This window comes from Miniopterus natalensis, chromosome 15 (genome assembly GCF_054644295.1).
Source record: "Miniopterus natalensis isolate mMinNat1 chromosome 15, mMinNat1.hap1, whole genome shotgun sequence".
Classification (NCBI taxonomy): Eukaryota; Metazoa; Chordata; class Mammalia; order Chiroptera; family Miniopteridae; genus Miniopterus; species Miniopterus natalensis.
Window position 1 is genome coordinate 40,314,325 of NC_142095.1, and position 19,704 is coordinate 40,334,028.

The 19,704-nt window shown below is 39.2% G+C and overlaps 1 protein-coding gene across 1 annotated transcript in view; it reads right to left on the reverse strand.

The window, feature by feature from the left end:
- Positions 1-18,607, reverse strand: part of DENND6A (DENN domain containing 6A) — a 52,249-nt gene extending 33,642 nt beyond the window's left edge. The window contains exons 1-3 of the mRNA XM_087825044.1: positions 18,380-18,607; positions 2,702-2,740; positions 2,562-2,604 (exon numbers count right to left, since the gene is read on the reverse strand). Coding sequence (XP_087681170.1) covers positions 2,562-2,604; positions 2,702-2,740; positions 18,380-18,607 — 310 coding nt within the window. The remainder of the gene's footprint in view (positions 1-2,561; positions 2,605-2,701; positions 2,741-18,379) is intronic.
- Positions 18,608-19,704: the final 1,097 nt, after the last annotated feature.

Genomic DNA, 19,704 nt, shown 5'->3' on the forward strand with positions numbered 1-19,704 from the left:
TTTTGCTTTTTTGTTGTTGTTTTTCTTGCTTCATTTTTCTAAAAATTCCTTTAAATTATATTTTATAAAAGCATTGGTCCACCAGATTGGAAAGTTTTAAAAAACCCAACTGGCCTTTCAACACAGTGTGAAAAGCACTGCTTTTGGCACAGGAAAGTGTAAAGTACGTGACAATGTCCCTGCTATTTACAGAGAAGAAATCTGGTGAGACAAATACTGTCTGCACATCTAATCCATCCAGAGCAAGGATTAACCTTTCCCTTGAATTCACCATTATTTGAAACTTTACTAGTGCTGAGTTTCGTCTCTGGACATGTTTAAATATAGTGGTTATAGTCCTTGGGAACCCATCACAGCTTAAGCCTCAGGAACAGCTACATCTAGATGACGTTAATGATAAACAATCAGGAGAGAAAAAAATCTGACAAATATTTATTAAAGAGTAGACATTATTTTAAACTTGGGCCCCCAAAGATAAAAGCCATTCAAATGGAACAAGAAACTGAAACCTAAAAACAAACCAATTTCTAAAGTCATGAAATCTAGGGTATGTGTGTGGGGTGGGTAGGGGTGGAGTTGTTGGAGGACTGGCAAATCATTCTGTTGGAAATCCCCAAAGCATTCTTCTTTACCTGTACAGCATACCAGAGTCTAAATATTTTACCTTTTAAAGTGTGCACCATGGAGCCCTGGCCAGGTGGCTTAGTTGGTTGGAGCATCGTACACCAAAAGGTTGCAGGTTCAATCCCCATTTGGGGCACGTACAGGAGGCAACCAATCGATGTTTTTCTCTCACATCAATGTTTCTCTCTCTCTCTCCCCCTCCCTCTCCTTTCCCCTCTCTCTAAAATCTATAAAAACATATCATCGGGTGAGGATTAAAAAAAATATATGTGGACCATGGAAACAAAACCTAGGCTTTCCTAAAGACTACTCTACTGTGCCTAGATTTCCTTCCATAACAATAAAAACTATTCCAGGAAAAAGTAAATCCATTTCAAAGTTGGCAAAGTAATCCCAACTTCCATTTAATAAAACACTTAAGTGAAACAAACTCTTTGGATAATCACAACTGAGAAGAGTGATCTCAAATACACAGAAAACTCAGTCTCTTGCTGTCTAGATTAATATTCATCTGCTAAGAGGGCACTTCTAAGTACCAATCATATTTTGAATAAAATAAACCACACTTTATTTGATGTAGAACTTATAAAAAAGGCATTACAAAACATCTGTAAGTCACTCAAATGCCTGAAGTACTGATCAAATTCTGATTTACATATATTTACACTTGAGTTTAACTTCCAGTAAGAAAATGACGCTTGGAAAGACTAACTACAAAACCAGAAATGAAAAAACTATCTGAATATCATGTAATTAACTTGATGCTTGTGTAGAGATGTGAAAAAGAAAGAAAGCCATGAAAACCAACTATTATCTAAAAGAGAAGAAAGTGCAGTAGAATCTGCTAGAACTCCAATCATAATCAGCTCATCCTGCAATCCATACAACTCAGCTTACCCTGAGTCCTGGAAGTCCAATTCAACATTCACTACATTCAGAACTGCATGTGTGAACTTTGTAGGCAAAACATAGTAAAAGATTCCAATAATTCCAGGTCAGAACAAATGCCCTACTGGGATCCCTCAAAGGCATCATTTTGCTTTATTTTATTTTTTACCAAGATAGCACTTATTTTTTACATATGTCATGAAGGCTGAGTTCCAAATGTATAAAAAAAAAAACCTTCCGGAAGCATTTATAAAAAAAGGGAAAAAATAAAAATGTCAAATCTCCCAAATCAGATTAACTAAACTAAATTAACAGAATATTAGAAGAAACCTCAAAGGAAAGGGAACTTGAGTGTCTTTGCTTCATAGAGTTCTAACTGTGTGTGGTCTAAGAAGTTGAATGCTCTGGTCACTTTTCAGCTTTATAAGTGAAACACAAGAGGTAACCTGAAAGATTTCAACAATTAGGACCACACAAAGGGAGAGTTTGAAAAAGACCAGCAAAACCAAGTTAAAATAATAGCAAACACACAGTGTTTTCTATACGTCAAACACTATTCCAAGTACTATACATATATTAGCTCATATAAATTATTGAAAATAATTGATGGTCATATTTATAACCAGATTCACCATGTTGTTTTTAAACTCACTGCTTTTACAGTGTTCCTGGCAAGCTCTCAAATCCTAAACTAGAAGTAAACTACTTATTATAAACCCCCAGACAAAACAAACAACAAAACAAATCAAAACATCCCCAAACATACCAATGTTGCTGATTTTCAATCTCTTCACTATTTCAACAGTGTATTGCTCCCTGACGTTTTACTTCATTACACTGTAATAGTTATTTTAAAAATTGAACCAACTATAACCAACAAGACATGACTAGGCATCATAAAGCTAAGAATCTAAATCATTAACCTGTTAGGCTGAAATTGAGTTTATATTCTAATATGCTGTTTCTATCAATTTTCACATATTAACAGTTTAATCAGTACTCTTAGTATAAATAAAATTCAACAGAAACACCACATGAAAAATAGTTACCTGAATTTGAATCTGGAAAAGACAAATAGCAAATATTGGTTTTCTGAAAAAGAAAACAAAAGCTATATATATTGATACACACACCCAATAAAAACAAACAAATACAACAGTAGATTATACAAAGCAATAGTTTTACTTACTTCTTTATCAGTAAGTTTGGAATGTTGAGGATAAATTACCTAGAAGACAAAGAGTTAAATTTTGTTAGAAAAATATATTAAGTGTATATTATAAGTATTAGTAGGTACTTTATCTAAATACTAGTTGGCTATGGTCAAATAGTTTTAAGAAATAGTTCACAAATTTTAACAATGAAACGTGAAAAGTTGGGAGAATTAAATAGGATTTATATTTAGGAAAAAAAAGGTTTTTTTATTCCAAGTTATCTCTAAAAGATTGGTGAAATCTTGAGTTATCAAGAATAATTTACCAACTGAATTACCAGTAATTCAAAGCTTAATGGAAGCCTAAAATCTAAAGAGAAATTGATCTATCAGCTGGTATCTACTTGAAGCAATAATAATTTTCAATTGATTCCAAGAAGTAGCATAAATTACTAACTTCTTATTAAAAGAAAAAGGAAAAGGAAAAAATAATTATCTGCAGTTTAAGAAATTTCAAAGGCCATCTCCCACCATAAAACCTATCCCAATTCCCTCCAATTTCTTTAAATAATCATTGTATTTTCCTAGGCAGGTCAGTTTAGTGTCTGTAGTAATCACAGCCACTTTCTGAGGGGAAATCCTGCTCCACAGCCCCAATAAAGGAAGGAAAACCAGGCTAGAACAGCTACTGTGGAACAAGCACTAGTAAACACCAGAATTAAGGGCACCCACTCTACAAGCCTATCAACTGCCTGTATGTTGCCAGGTGTGAAAATACTGCCCAAAAGAGTATCAGTGCTCAAGTAGACCAATCCAGATTATTTTGGGAATGTGAAGAAGAGATGGGATTAGGTTCAGCAGGTTAACTAGAGGCTGACAACAAAAAGGAGAGAAAACAAAAGATGGTGGCGGACTAAGTGGAAGCAACACTGACAATCTCCCAGGACCAAACCGGAATTACAACTAAAATACAGAAAAACCATCCTAAATACTGAAGATTCTGAGCTGGAGAGCACCCTCATAACCAAGGAGAAAAAGTGGAAACCACATAGAGACTGGTAGGAAGTGTGGAGGCACGAGAGGGCTGGCTGGGCTCCCACAGGCAGCAGCTCAGGGTCCAGAGGGATAGCTCAGCTGTGGGGGGTTCCTACGAGGACTCTGGGGCCTAAACTGCAGGCTGGGCTTCCCAGCCAACAGCACCAGAACTGAGAAAGGTGCCCACATAACATCTGGCTGTGAAAAGCAGTGGGGTTTCTGTCTGCCAGGAGAAAAAGCTGGAACTGTAGGCACCCTCTTAAAGAGCCAAAACACAAAGTTTTGCGTGCTGCCACTCACCTTGGGCTCCAGCAGAGGGAGGGCAGAGTGGACTGTGTGAGGAGAATCTAGGCTTGTGGGCTCTGGAGATAGAGCTCAAAAGGCACCCCCCTGGATTCTTGTGCCGAGTCATTGCCCCATACTGCAGAGGACTTCTTTCTCAGGCAGACAATTTACTATTTTTGCCAGCAGGGGGGGGGCCAGGGGAGAGCAACTGCACCACCCTGCTGGAAAACCTCTCATCCAACCCTGTGGAGTTTCTACAGCCTGAGGCTCATTAAGAGAATCAGATTAATGGGCCTACAGGCAGAGGCAGAACTCAGGGGTGCTTTGAGTCTTTGCCTGGTCTGCTTCTGGAACCAGGCCTTAGAAAAGCAGACTTTGGTGTGCATTGGTTCTGTCCAACTGCACCCAGCCACAGCAGAGGAGACCTCAAGCAGAGGATTGAAAGCTCCAAACAGAGTACTCAGGGCAAATCACAAACTGCATCTGACATTGGCCTGCACCAGAGACCCTCCAAAAAGACTGAGAGTCCTAGCAGATCTATCTAATACATAGAAACAAACCCAAATAGGCAGCTAAAATGGGGAGACAAAAAAAAAAAGAGCCCAAAATGAAAGAACAAGAGAAGTCCCCAGAAAAAGAGCTAAATGAAATGGAGATAAGCAATCTATCAGATATAGGGTTCAGAACACTGATTGTAAGGATGCCCCACAGCATAAAAAGGATATGGAAACTATGAAGGAAATTAAGAATGATGTAGCAGAAATAAAGAATACATTGGAAGGAATAAACAGCACATTAGAGGAAGCTGAGGGTTGGATCACCAAATTAGAAGACAGGGTAGAAAAAAATCACTCAATCAGAGACCCAAAAAGAAAAAACAATTAAAAAACAGGAGGACAGTTTAAGTGAGCTGTGGGACAACATGAAATGTAACAATATTCGCATTACAGGAATGCAAGAAGAGCTCGAAAGTAAGAAAGGGTTAGAGAACCTGTTTGAAAAAATAATGGCAGAAAACTTCCCTAACCTGGCCAAGGAAAAAATCACACAAGCTTAGGAAGCACAGAGAGTCCCAAGCAGGAAGAATCTAAAGAGGCCCACACCCAGACACATCATAATTAAAATGCCAAGAACTCAAGACAAAGAGAGAATCTTCTTTTATATATATATATCTTTATTGATTTCAGAGAGAGGAAAGGAGAGGGAGAGTCAGACAGAAACATCAATGATGAAAGAGTCATTGGGGATCGAGCCCGCAACCCGGGCATGTGCCCTGATAGGGAATTGAACCTCAATCTCCTGGATCCTAGGTCGATGCTCAACCACTGAGCCACGCCTGGCCGGGCAGAGAGAATCTTAAAGGCAGCAAGAGAAAAGCAATCTGTTACTTACAAAGGAGCTCCCATAAGGCTGTCAGCTGACTTATCATCAAAAACTCTACAGGCCAGAAGGGAATGGCATGAAGTATTCAAGGTAATGCAAAGCAAGGATCTGAAACCAAGACTACTGTATCCAGCAAGACTATCACTCAAGACAGATAGTGAAATAAAGAGCTTCCCGGACAAAAAAAGGCTAAAGGAGTTTATCACCACCAAACCAGCACTGCGGCAAATGTTACAGGAACTGCTTTAATTAGAAGAAGAAATAGAGAGAAAGAGAAACATAGGCATAAAGAATTAAAACAGCAATAAATAAGTATCTATCAATAATAACCTTAAATGTAAATGGATTAAATGCTCCAATAAAAAGCCAAAGGGTGGCTGAATGGATAAGAAAACATGACCCGAATATATGCTGTCTACAAGAGACTCACCTCAAAACAAAAGACTCACACAGGATGAGAGTGAAGGAATGGAAAAAAATTTTCCATGCAAATGGAAATGAAGAAAAAAAGTTGGGGTAGCAATATTCGTATCGGGCAAAATAGACTTCAAAATGAAGATTATAACAAAAGACAAGAAAGGTCACCACATAATACTAAAGGGATTGATCAAGAGGATATAACCCTGATAAACATATATGCACCCAATATAGGACCACCTAAATTTACAAAAAAAAAAAAAAACACTTCTAGAGGACTTTGAGAAATAGACAGCAAAATAGTCATAATAGGGTACTTTTAACACCCCACTGATTTCACTGGATAGGTCTTCCAGACGAAATATCAACAAGGAAACAGTGACCCTAAATGACACCCTAGGGCAGATGGCTTTAATTGACATTTACAGAACATTCCACCCCAAAGCTGCAGAATATACATTCTTCTCAAGTGCACATCAGTAGATGAGTGGATAAAAAAGCTGTGGTACATTTACACCATGGAATAATATGCAGCTGTAAAAAAGAAAGCCCTCTTATCCTTTGGCACAGCATGGAGGAACCTGGAGAGTATTATGCTTAGTGAAATAAGCTAGTCAGAGAAAGACAAGTATCACATGATCTCACTCATATGTGGAATGTAAAAAATAAAATAAACTGATGAACAAAATAGATCCAGAGACATAGAAGCATGGAATAGACTGAGGGATCTCAGAGGGAATATGGGGCTGGGGGAGTGGGTGGGGAGAGATTAATCAACAAACGTATGTCCATAAGCATAACCCATGGACAGACATTGCTATGGAGAAGGTCTGGGAGTGGGGTGGATGTGGAGTGGAAAGGATCAATGTGGGGGGAAAGGAAACATCTCTAATACTTTGAACAATAAAGATAAATTTTAAAAATAAAGCTTATTAAAGTATTTTTTTAAAAAGGAGAGATAACAACACAAAGAGTAGCTAAATTATGTTAATGTTGGGTTGCTAATGTGGGGATCCATGACTTCCCACTTCTGGCAGAATCCATGAGTTCTTCCAGTCCCCAGAGTTGCTGAGAGCCTGAAAATCTTCCCTTTCCAGAAATAACATACAGAAATACCATATTTTAATCTATATTAAATTGGTTTCACATATTTATTTCATTCTCACAATAATAGACAAGGCTAGTAGTGGTATCCCCATTTTACATATAAGAAACCTAAGGTAAGAGAAAGATGGAGGGAAATACTTAATGAGCATCTTCTGGAGTTTTTCATTTTCACAACCCTGTCAATTCTCCCCACCTTTATGGAAGAGGAAACAAGTTCACAGTAGTTAAATAACTCTCCCAAAAACTTATTTTCTAATAAGTGCCAGAGCTAGGACTTGAATTTAGGTCTGATTCCAAAGTATACAAGCCACCATTTCTCATTGCACCTGTAATAGTGATCATTAACGTGCAATCACAGCCCTCAATCCAGGTCTATGGCGAAGGTCTAGTATGTTACATGAAAACCACCCCACCATTCCTGAAACAGGGAATGACACCAAAGCATATTCTCTCTACTTACCCTGCTTTATATCCCATGTTCTGACCAACCTCACTTAACCTCTGTTTCCACAATTAATGAAGGCAAGAATCTGGTCTCTTTTGTTCACCACTCTATCTTGACACCTAGAACAGTCTCTGCTACACAGTAGACACTAAAAAAATATTTCTTCGATCAGTGGATATACCCTCAAATTAAGTCCATTCAACAGCTCAATATTTAATGTGTAATTCTTCTTTATGTGTAGATACATCTCCCTTAAGACCACTTTACCTTGTTCCCTTTAAAGCAGAAATGGCACGCTTATAACCTACTTAGCCATATTTTATGAAAACCTCATTGCATCTAAATTACCACCCTGGGGTTTGCTGGTATAAAACATATTGGGAAGTTTAGAGACCTGTAATAGCGTAATCTTAGGCTCTAACATAAGTTTTACGTAAGTGCCCTTCAGATTTTTATTTCCTGTGATTAAACTATCCACTCAAAAGCAAATACACAAAGTTTCTTTTTTTTTTTTTAACCATAATCACAATGGTTCCTTTGGACTTTGGTTTCCTATGGTTTAAAACACCAGCATGACAATATAGAAAAAATGTTGGTATGTTTTACCTATAAAAGAGTACCCTAAGTATATATAACGTGTATATATGTATATATATGTGTGTATGTGTGTATATTTAAGAAGTTTATATATGCTATATATATTTAAGCAAGCTAGAAAGGTACAAGAACTATATAACCTATTAAGTCTGCCTTTTAAAAACTGGTTGTACTAGACTGTCAAAGAGCATTCTAGAATTTCATTTTAATATACTCTGTTAGGGTTACCCAGTATTTTATTTTGGAATAGATAAAATATTCAAAAAGTAATAGTATTTTGTTATATACTATAGCTATCCAAATGTCTACTCTGTACTTAAAAACAGAAAAGTTCATACTTAATTTTTAAAAAATATATCTTTATTGATTTCAGAGAGAGGAAGGGACGGGGGAGAGAGAGATAGAAACATCAACGATGAGAGTCATTGACTGGTTGCTTCCTGCACGCCCCTACTGGGGATGGAGCCTGCAACCCAGGCATGTGCCCTGATGGGGAATCAAACCTCAATTTCCTGGATCATAGGTCGATGCTCAACACCTGAGCCATGCAGGCTGGGCTTAATTTTAAAACCTCAATTAAACTCCCTATCTAAAAAAACAAAAGTAACCACTGCCAAGTATCTTGAACTGCACATTGTTAGTTACTAGAATTATTTTCTATGTACATATTTTATTTCATGAAAAAAAAAAGTTTAAATATAAGCTTGGGCAATAACTGTTAGTCTGTTAGCTCCTGATATCTATATGTAAATTAATCAACTGTGGCTTGGTCCTGGTACCTGGAGGCACCTCTTACTTGAAGTTCTCTCTCCACAGCTCAAGTCCAGGCATCTCTGTCCTCCAGACCACTCTCATTACTGGGAGGCATCACAGGGGGACGGAGAACATCAGTTAATGTCACCCTGGTTCTGTCACCTAGGATAAGATCTCCCATGTTATAACAAATAAGAGGAAGGTGGCCAGGTAATAAGACAAGAAACAAGTTTTATTTGATATAATTATTAAGGCCTAAAAATGATGACATAGCATATATACTTCATATTATAATATGATAGGAAAACATGGGCCTCAGAAAAATACTGATATATACTGAAAAACAGCATTATAAAATGTTTTAAATGGGGCTATTCTCTTTAATGATACGTCTACCTGCCACTTGCCCCTGGATACCCTAACATTTCTACCTCAGTGGGAGAATAATCATGGTCCCAGGAAAAGGGAAATTAGGAATAACAGTTAACTTACTGATAATATTACTTGAACATGGGAAAATTAATGCCTGCATGTACCCTAGCTGTTTGTGAATGGGTGCCTGAATATTGCAGTGTGACTGAATATCTGTCTCCATGGCACAACCCCACCTAGCATCCCAGGCTTGGAAGACACTACATTTCCCCAGAAACACCTGCCTTGATCTCCCACATAAACATTAACTAATGCCCTGGCCGGTGTGGCTCAGTTGGTTGGAGTGTTGTCCCATATATTGAAAGGTTGAAGGTTCCATTCCCAGTCAGGGCACAAACCTAGGTTGTGGGTTCGATTCCTGGTTGGGGCACCTGTAGAAGGCAACCAACTGATGTTCTCTCTCACATTGATATTTCTCTCTCTCTTTCTCCCTTACTCTCTCTCTAAAATTAATAAACATATCCTTGAGTATTTAAAAAACACATTAACTCACATACAAAAATCAACATACCCTTAAAGAGAGGATGAATTATCACGTATTATTCTTCTCAATAATGTATAACCTCAGACTAATTATGAGAACATACCAGAAAAGCCCAAATTCAGAGACATCCTACAAAATATCTGACTAGTACTATTCCAAAGTGTGAAGGTCATGAAATACAAGAAAAAACTGAGGGACTTCCACAGACTGGAGGACTATGGAGACATTAACACTGATGTGTAATGTAGGAACCTGGACTGAATCCTGAAACAAGAAAAGGACATTAAAAAATTGGTGAAATATGAATAAACTCTGTTGTTTAATAAATAGTTCCATACCAATGCTACATTCTTGGTTTTGATCACTACGATGTTTATGTAAAATGTTAATTTTAGAGGAAGCTGCATGAATTACTTTTGTGGCAACTCTATGTAAGTCTAAAACTATCTCAAAGTATGGTTTAAAAAAAGTAACACCTTGTACAGGATGGAGGGGATCAATGGGGGGAAAAGGGAGACATTTGTAATACTTTCAACAATAAAGATAAATTTTTTAAAAAGTAACACCTCTACTACGTATCATACACAAAAAGTAAAGTGAATCAAAGACCTAGTATAAGAGCTAAAACTATAAAACTCTTAGAACACAGGAATAAATCTTTATGACCGTGGACTGGGCAATGGTTTCTTAGATATGAAATCAAAAACACAAGCAACCAAATAAAACATAAACTAGACTTTATCAAAATTTAAAACTGTGCTTCAAAGAACACTATCCAGAAAGTGAAGCCATCCGCAGAAAGAGAGAAAATATCTGCACATCATGTATCTGACAAGGGTCTAGTATACAGAATATACAAAGAACACATTTCAACAATAAAAAGTCAAATAACTCAATTTTTAAATGGGTAAAAGATTTGATTAGACATTTAAAAAAACAAAAAGATATACGAATGGCCAATAAACACATGAAAAGACACTCAACATCATTAGTCATTAGGGAAATGCAAATAAAATTATAAGATACTACCTCTTACCTACTAGCATGGCCGTAATTAAAAGGACAGACAATAACAAGTGCTGACAGGATATGGAAAAATTAGAACCTTCATACACTGTTGATGTAAATGAAAATGAAAATGCAGCCACATTGGAAAACAGTTTAGCAAACATAGTAACCATATGACCCACCAATTTCATCCCTAGGTATATATCCAAGAGAAGCAAAAACAGATTTATACAAAAACTTGTAAACAAATGTTCATAACAGCATTATTCATAATAGCCAAAAAGTGGAAGAAATCCTTATTTCCATCAAATGAACAGATAAACAAAATGTGATACAGTATACCCATATGATATAAAATTCAACCATAAAAAGGAATGAAGTACTAATACATACAACATGAATGAACCCTGAAAACCTTATACTAAGTGAAAGAAGCCAGACACAAAAGGCCACATACAATATGATTCCATTCATATGAAATGTACAAAATAATAGAATCCATAGAGATATAAAGTAAATTAGTGGTTGCCAGGGACTGGAGGGGAACAGAGAATGGGTCATAACTGAAAGAAGGTAAGGGAAATTTCTGGGGCAGTGAGATTCGGGTTTTTTACCCCATGGTAATGTCATGGTATGTTCACTTTATGAAAATTCATCAAACTACAGATTTAGGATTTGTGTACTTTTCTATATGTATGTTATACTTCAATAAAAATAGTTTGAAGCATTTCTCTCAAAAAAAGAGAGTAAAGTTTAGATGTAACTGTCCATGTTTTACATCATGCATCATAGTAAATACAGAAGCATAAAGTACTTATGAAAGGACTAACTGGACAGGAGAATATCCCAGATTATCTCCAGATTGATTATACAATTTCATAACAGAATTAGAGATCAGTGACACCAAAGAAGCCTTTGTAAAATCTAGGAGCCTAAGAAGCTCAAAAGGACACTAAAGTTTTAATTCTCGAATCATATAACTTCATCAAGCTACTATGAAGTGCTACTATTTTACAAGGAAATTAAAAGGCCATCATTAGTGCCCTGAAAATCCTCCTATCAAAGCACTCACTGTTAAATGGCCTACCTTTCCTGCTAGACTATAAACTCAATGAAGGGGGAATGACCAAGGCTTTATCTTCAGAACATACCAGTGTCTGGATATAGTAGGTGCCCAATAAATACTTGCTGAACAGATGGCTCAATAAGAGTACAGCAACATATAATTACACATAACACCCATTTCAACTAAAAGAGTAAACTTGCTGAGGATCAAATACTGAAGCTATGTATCACTGTTTAATTAAGAGTGAAAGAAAAAAAGAAAGAACCCTTCACACAACTGCCTTTATCCTTCTCAGAAAAATAAACAGAAACTGCTAAGATAAAGAAAACTGGTGACTAATCCAGGCTCCACCCTGTGAGAGGAAAAGGGGGAATAGGCAATGACTCAAAAATGCAGAAGTGGGAAAGAAAAGAGTCAATTCTGCTAATTGCTCTTTTAAAAACAGCATAAAAATGTGTCTTCACCCCAGAACAAGCTTTATCTCCAATCTGTTAAAAAAAAGGAGGGGGGAGCAGAAAGGGGATCACTAATCTACATGAAATCTGTGACTCACGCAATATATTAATGATAAATTGTCCTGCTTTTTATAGTTAACTGGCTTGAAATTCAGCAAGAGGTACAATACAAACTATATGTACATACAAATAGGCTATGTCATAGATCATCAGCAGAATGCAATCTAATATACTTGATTCCCAGGAAGTGCTTTAAATACTTGCAATTCACATCCAAAGCTGTGTATTTTTTTTAAAAATCAATTTGGCGCGGCGCGATTCGTCCCCAAGGCTTGTCTCCTTTCGCTCTAAATCCGCCTCCCCCGCCGGGATATCAGGTGTGCTGGGCTTTGCCGGAGCATCCCCACCCAGTGCTAAGCGCTGCTTCTACTGCAGCGAGAACTGAAATCAGCGGCAGAGAACAAGGCGCTGGAAGACACCAAGGATCACACCGATCGCGTCCATCAAACATCTAGGCCAACTCCTCCAGCTGGACGGAAACTGGAGAGGGATGGCAACACGTCAGTTGAAAATACAGCAGCACCCTGGCTGGCGTGGTTCAGTGGTTAGCATTGCCCTGCGTCCCAAAGGGTTGCAGGTTCGATTCCCCTGCTCCGTGGTGCGCGTGCAGGAGGCAACCAATCTAGGTGTTTCTCTCACACGTATGTCTCTCTCTCTCTCTCTCTTCTCCTCGCTCCCTGACTCCCACTCTATCTAAAATCAATGGAAAAATATCTGCTGGTGAGGATTAACAAAAAATAAAAAATAGAAAATATTGCAGGAGGCATTGATGCTCTTTAGTACCCTTGGGATAATATATGGCTTTGTGTCCATTGACCAGCTAAAGCCCAAGTTCCTTAGGCTCCCCTTCAAAGCCCTTCTTGCCTCCTTTTCTAATAGACTCCTTTTATTTTTTTTATTTTAATTTTTTGCTTTATGTTATTTTTTATTGAATTTATTGGAGTGACATTGGTTCATAAAATTATATAGGTTTCAGGCGTACAATTTTATAATACAAAAAAATAAAATAAATAAAAAATTTTTAAAAATTAAAAATTAAAAAATCAACTTACGGCAAGGCAAGAGTGAGGGAATAGCTAAGAATAGTCCCACATTGATTACTGAATACACAAGGACACTAACTATAAAAGGGACTAACATATTGGGCATGCATTAAATGACAGGCATTAATGCTTACATGCATTACCTCACTTAGTACCTCCAACACGCTCAGGATATTTTCCCATTTTATATTTGAGGAAAGTGAAACTCAGATAATTGCAGAAATTAGCCAAAAATCATGTTCAAATCCCAAAACTTGGGCTGTTTTCACTAGACTGAAACTCTGTCCAAAAAGTTGATAGGTCTTAGCCTTCAAGAGGAGGAAGGCCGTCACTGATGCCCTCAATTCTTACAAAACCAGGATCCAGAGAGGTTCAGGAGGCGACCTCAAATTATAGAAATGTCAACCCTCTATGATGTTCTCCAAGTTCACAGGATTTAAAGGCGCTCAAAAATGCAGAACATCTCTAAGATGTGTGTGCAGGCAGCAAATAAATCTGTATACTATGAAGAAGAAAAAAAGGAAACCACGAAATATCAAAATTAAGGAACATAGTTAAATAAATTATGGTCCATAATACTCTATTTATTAAGGCTCTTTAATGATCTGGCAAACTGTTTATGAGAATGTTTATCAATAGAAGCAGACTCTTACAGTAGTCCAGTTTGAGACTCTGCTGCCCAGCCCATACTCTGGAAGTGTCCCCTTCCCCCTTCTGCAGGGGTGACCCTAATTAGCCACTACTGTTACTGAGACCGTCTCCTGACACCTAACTGAACAAAACAGAGAATCTGACCCATTCTGAGCCAATTGGATACTCTAGTATTTGAATTACACTTCAGTCTGATTCCGGAATACAAAAGTAGAGTGGCTAAAATCAGTACAAGGGTAACCCAAAGTCAAGTAAAGCGGGGAGGGGGGGGGGGCCTGAAACTGAGACACTTGCAGGGGAAACCACCCTCAGCATGGAGAATGGAACGAGACATGCAGAGCAGCAGAGACAAAAGGCCACACAGCTCCAGAAACAAAGGCAAAAGCCTGGGGCTTTCCAAATTCCATAAGGTTCATTCCCGTTTCCTGTAACTGTGTTCCAAGATACTCTTCACAATCAACCTCTTTTTGCTCAAATTTATTCAAGAGGGTTTCTGTTCCTAACAATCAAATTAATCCTTGACAGATAATGAAATTATATAAAGAAAAAAAAGCATTAACAAAAATGCCAAATATTAATTAATAGCAGTTGTTTCTTAGTATAATTATGTGTGATGTTTTCTAGTGTTTAAAATTTTCTTTCTTGCCAAGTTTTCAACAATCAGCATATTATTACTTAATTAGGGGGGAAACTTGAATAAGTGAGGCAATTCTGTAATCAGATAATTAAGACTTTTCAGATAATCAGGTAATTTCAGATCTAGAAGTAACAGAGAATATATAAAATCCAGAGAATTTCAAACCTGTTCCACAGGACACTTGGATTCTCTGATGATGCTTCAGGGTCTACTTCAGGGGGGAAAAAGCTAAGCACACCTCCTGCAGTCTACACCTTTTGCAGGCTCTTCTAGCTCAAAAGATACCCTCCTCTCCAACTGTTTCCTACACTAAGGACAGGTCCGTCCCCCCCTCCCCCCACCCCACCACAGATATTTTGTGCAACATGGACAAATCCCCCAACCACCCAGGGCTTTAGCTGATTGTATCAGAGTGATAACCTGCCCCAAACCAGGCCTGAGTACCTTCCTCTAGTGTTTGGAATGAGAGTGGCATTTACTCTCCACTGAAGTGGCTGAAAGGGGCAACTTTACTACCATAAATATCAAAGAAGCAGAGGAAGTCAGTTTGCAGGGAGCATGAAGCATGAACAAAAACCATAAAACAAGAGCATAAACAAGAGGCGTCCCTGGCTCTGGGCTCTAGCCATTTTCTGAAGTCCCACTAGGTTTGTCCCTTGGATATCTTGAAATACTTCTGTGGCCTTACAACAAAAGTTCTTTTCTGCTTGAGCTGTAGTTTAGTTTCTGCTCCTTTTAACCAAATATAATCACACACAGGCCCCATTTCAAACAGATTAGCGATCAAGGTACCACATTAGATTTTTACTTACACAGGGCAAAAATATTCCCCTACTTAAAAAAAAAGTACTGATTCTAGTAATTCAATTTCATTTTACAAGTGAGAAAACCAAAGTCCAAAGACCTCATCTTCAAAGCAAAAGTTAGGGGTTTTCCCCATGGAAAATGAAAAAGGGAATCTCAATGCTTCCCAAATACAGACTGACCTATACAGAGTTACCTATACAGGCCTTACTGGGTCCCAGGCACTGTTCCAAATGCTTCACATACATTAACTTATCTAATTCTCACAACAATGCCATGACACATGTACTATTACCCTGTTACAGAGGAGCATGAGGCTCAGACAAAGTAATGTACCCAAAGTCACATAGATTAAAACCTAGGAAGTCCAATGGCTGAACAACAATGTCAACGTACTTAATGACCCAGAATTGTACACTAAAAAATAGTTGAAATGGTAAATTTTGCTTTGTCTATTTTATCACAATAAAAAAATATGTTAATATCTCACCAAAACAAAACACTTAGGCAGTCTGAGTTCCTGATAAATATTCTATACTGTCACTTTAGTAGGAATTTAAACTTAAATAAGTGGTACTGCTTATGCATTTGTTTAAAATCTGAGAGTGTTATTTTCTGTCATGGCAGAACAAATGCCTAAGCCTCTCTCAAGCCTAAGATTCAATGACTGCCTTTTTTAAAAATGTTTTTATTGATTTCAGAGAGAGGAAGGGAGGAGAGAGAGAAACAACAATGATGAGAAAGAATCACGACTGCTTGCCTCTTGCACATCCCTACTGGGAATTAAGCTTGCAACCTGGGCATGTGCCCTGACTGGGAACTGGACCATGACCTCCAGGTTCATGGTTCTGAGCTCAACCAGAGGAACACTGCCCAGGCTCAATGTCTGCCTTTTTGATAGCATAGGTGGTGGGTTCTAGGATATTACTATCCAACCTTAGTTTTTACCTATTCTTTAACTAATTTCTCACTTGAGTTCCCATGGCTATATGTCACTACTCCAACACAATTCTACTCATATTTTCTTGTCCCACTACAGCCACCCTCCTGTCCATTTTTGGCCTGGATATAGCCATAATACAAAGGTAAAATAATATATATTTTTCAACTATTTTGTTATATTTCTAATTTGTGTTCCTTTTTCTTTATTTTAAAAGTGGCAAAATGCAATATTCTACGTTTCTCAGGAAAACAAAACAAAATTGTGTTGCATCTCAATGTGTTTATCTATCTTTGGAACCTTCTTTAGGGAATCTTCCCCACTCTCATCCTACACCTTCTAAAATCAGTGACTCTTAATCTAGGGACAATGGACTATAGGTAGTACACTGAAGCAAATATGTAATTTTGTATTAGTAAGCAGTTTCCTAATGAAAAGAGTTAATGAAGTTCTTTTTTTTTTTAAAGTTTCAGAATGCAAAAAAAAAAAAAATATATATATATATATATATATGACCTGACCTAAAGCTCTGTGCACATATTATGGAAAATGAAATTCAAAATTAGACCTTTAATGATCCACATTTTTGTAGCCTCAATTATGCTAAGTATTGTTTATTTGGTCAGAAAAATATACTCATGTTAAAAAGAATACCCCAAATGATAAGAGTCCCAAAAGATCTCCCTCAGCTATGTAAAAATACATTCAACTACAACAACCCAATCCATTGTTTTCTGGTTAAATTGTATTTTGCTCTACATATAACTTCAGATTAACACGTCAATGTAATCAATAGATGGTTTATAAATCTCTTCTTCAAATTCTTTGGGAATCAGTTGTTTTTAATCTCAGTAAGATAAAGAATTGTTCCTGTACTCATTCCACCAGCAAGTATTTATTGAAGACCACTACGTGCCAGGTACTGCATTTGGCCGTCTGCTACTGTGATTAATTCTTGGTTCTCCCCTAAATTGTAGTCTCAATCTACAAATACATTTCAGAGCATATCGTTTATATTTGTATGCCCAGCAGCCAGCATAATGCCTAGATCTATGCGGAAACCGTGTATGGAGCTGCGTAATGATAAAACAGAGAAGACTGGCTGAATACAAAAGCAGTATCTTCACATTAAGAAAAACCCCCTGGTCAATTTTCCTAGCCAACCCACGTCACTGGTGTCAGAATGAGATGGTTCACTAAAATGTCATCACTACCAAAACAAACAAAAAATCTTTGAAACATACATCTTTTTTTTAAGTCCTCACCCGAAGATATTTTTTTTCCATTGCTTTTCAGAGAGAGTGGGGGGGAGGAAGCATTGATGTGAGAGACACACATCAATTGGTTGCCTCCTTCACTCGCCCCTAACTGGGCGGGGATCGAGCCTGATAACGTTTTTTTGGTGTGTGTGTTTGACACATAAAGACAAGCAATCTCTTATGCTACAAAAAGTACCCTAAACAAAGTCAACAACAGATTCAAAGGCCTTTCAATAGGTGCCATAAAGGTAGAAAATTTGACAGATTCACAGGCAAAAGATATTCCCTATGTTTATCTTCATATTAGCTTTCAGGCCAACTGTTCCAGAAGCAACATCAAGAAATAACAGAAACGAGAAACAAGAGGCGGCAAAGGAGGAAATGCGCGCTGAGATAAGCATTTCAGCTCAGGCTCAATGAAATGCTCTAAGAGTTACCACTGTGAATGACTAAAACAATCTCCAGAGTATAAGAAAGTTTGTTGTGAGAGGTTTGCCTATTATATTTCACCATATGTCACATATGTCAGGGGCATTGTTTGCTTCTTGAAAAGGTCCCAAACATCCTGCCTGCAGCCTCCTCCGGGCGCCGCTAACCATTTCAGTTACTCTGGTGACACCCAGTTAAAGAAAAAAGCAGCAAGTATTTAGGAGGGGCCTTGGGAGAACTTTTCACCCCTAGCCGCAGCCCATGATCCTCCCACGGGAACTGCTAATAGACCGCAGCACGGCCCCATGGGCGGAGAGGCGGCCAGCCACGCCCGGATGCGCGGCGGCCCGGGTCCAGGCCGACCGCCCGGGCGCGGGCGCGGACCCGGACAGGGAGGAGGGACAACGCTGCGGCCGGGCCTCACCTCCACGGCTTGGCCCAGCTCCAGGTCGAAGCCCACCACACACACGCAGTGCAGCCAGGCCGAGAAGCCATCCCAGCGCAGCAGGCCGCGGCCGTTGTCCTCTTCATCGTCCTGGGGCACGGCTGCCGCCGCCACTGCCGGCGCCTCGCGCTCCTCGGCCGCCGCCCCCAACTCCTCTAACCGCCCGCGGGAGCTGGGTCCCGAGCCCTCCAGGCCCCGCAGAGCCATCCGCCGGCCCCTAGCAGTTCGCGCCGCCTCCGCCGCGGACCGAGCCGCAGAGCGCGCTCCGTTCTGCGCAGGCGCAGCCGCCGCTGCTGCAGCCGCGGGGGACGGGCTCCGCCGGGGCGAGGCCGGAATCCACGTGACCCTGGGATCCCAGCTCCGCGCGGCCCGCCCCGCTGCCGCCCCGACGTGGGGACGTCACGCTGGCGCCTGACTGGGACTGAGGCTCTGGCGCTGGCCCGGCGTCTTAAAGCTCCTCGAGTCGGAAACGGGGGTTATGAATCCTGGCGCGGCCCTTCCCAGACCCACGACCAAGGAGTGAATTATTTTTGGAACGACCCGGTTCACAGTTATAAGGTATTAAGTTAAAACAATGGTAAAGGTGACAAACATTGAGCACTTTCGCTGTGCCGGTTTATGTGTCCAGCAAGTACTTGAGAAAGATTACCTCGCTGAGGGTGTGGAGAAACGGGAGCCCTGGTGCACTGCTGGAGGGAATGCAGACTGGTGCAGCCACCATGCAAAACAGCCTGGAGGGTCCTCAAAAAATTAAATATGAAACTGCCATTAGACCCAGTGATCACACTCCTAGGAATATATCCTAAGGAACGAAACACCGATCAGAAAGAATTTATGCACCTCTGTGTTCATAGCAGCACAATTTACAGTAGCTAAGATCTAGAAGCAGCCCAAGTGCCCATCAGATGGACCTGGAGAGTATTATGCTAAACGGAGTAAGCTAGGCAGGGAAACACAAGTATCACGTGATCTCACCCATATGTGGAATCTGACGAACAAAATAAACTGATGAACAAAACAGATCCAGAGACATGGAAGCGTGGAAAGACTGACAAATCTCAGAGGGAAGGCCAGGGTGGGGGAGTGTGTGGGGAGAGATTAATCAAAGGATTTACATGCATATATGCGTAACCCACGGACACAGGCAATAGTATGGGGAAAAGTCTGGGGGTGGGGCGGATGCAGGGTGGAGGGGATCAACGGGGGGAAGGGGACATCTGTAATACTTTCAACAATAAAGAAATTTTTAAAAAACCAAAATCTTAAAAGTTGGAAGACAACAAAACTAAAGAACAAAACAAAGA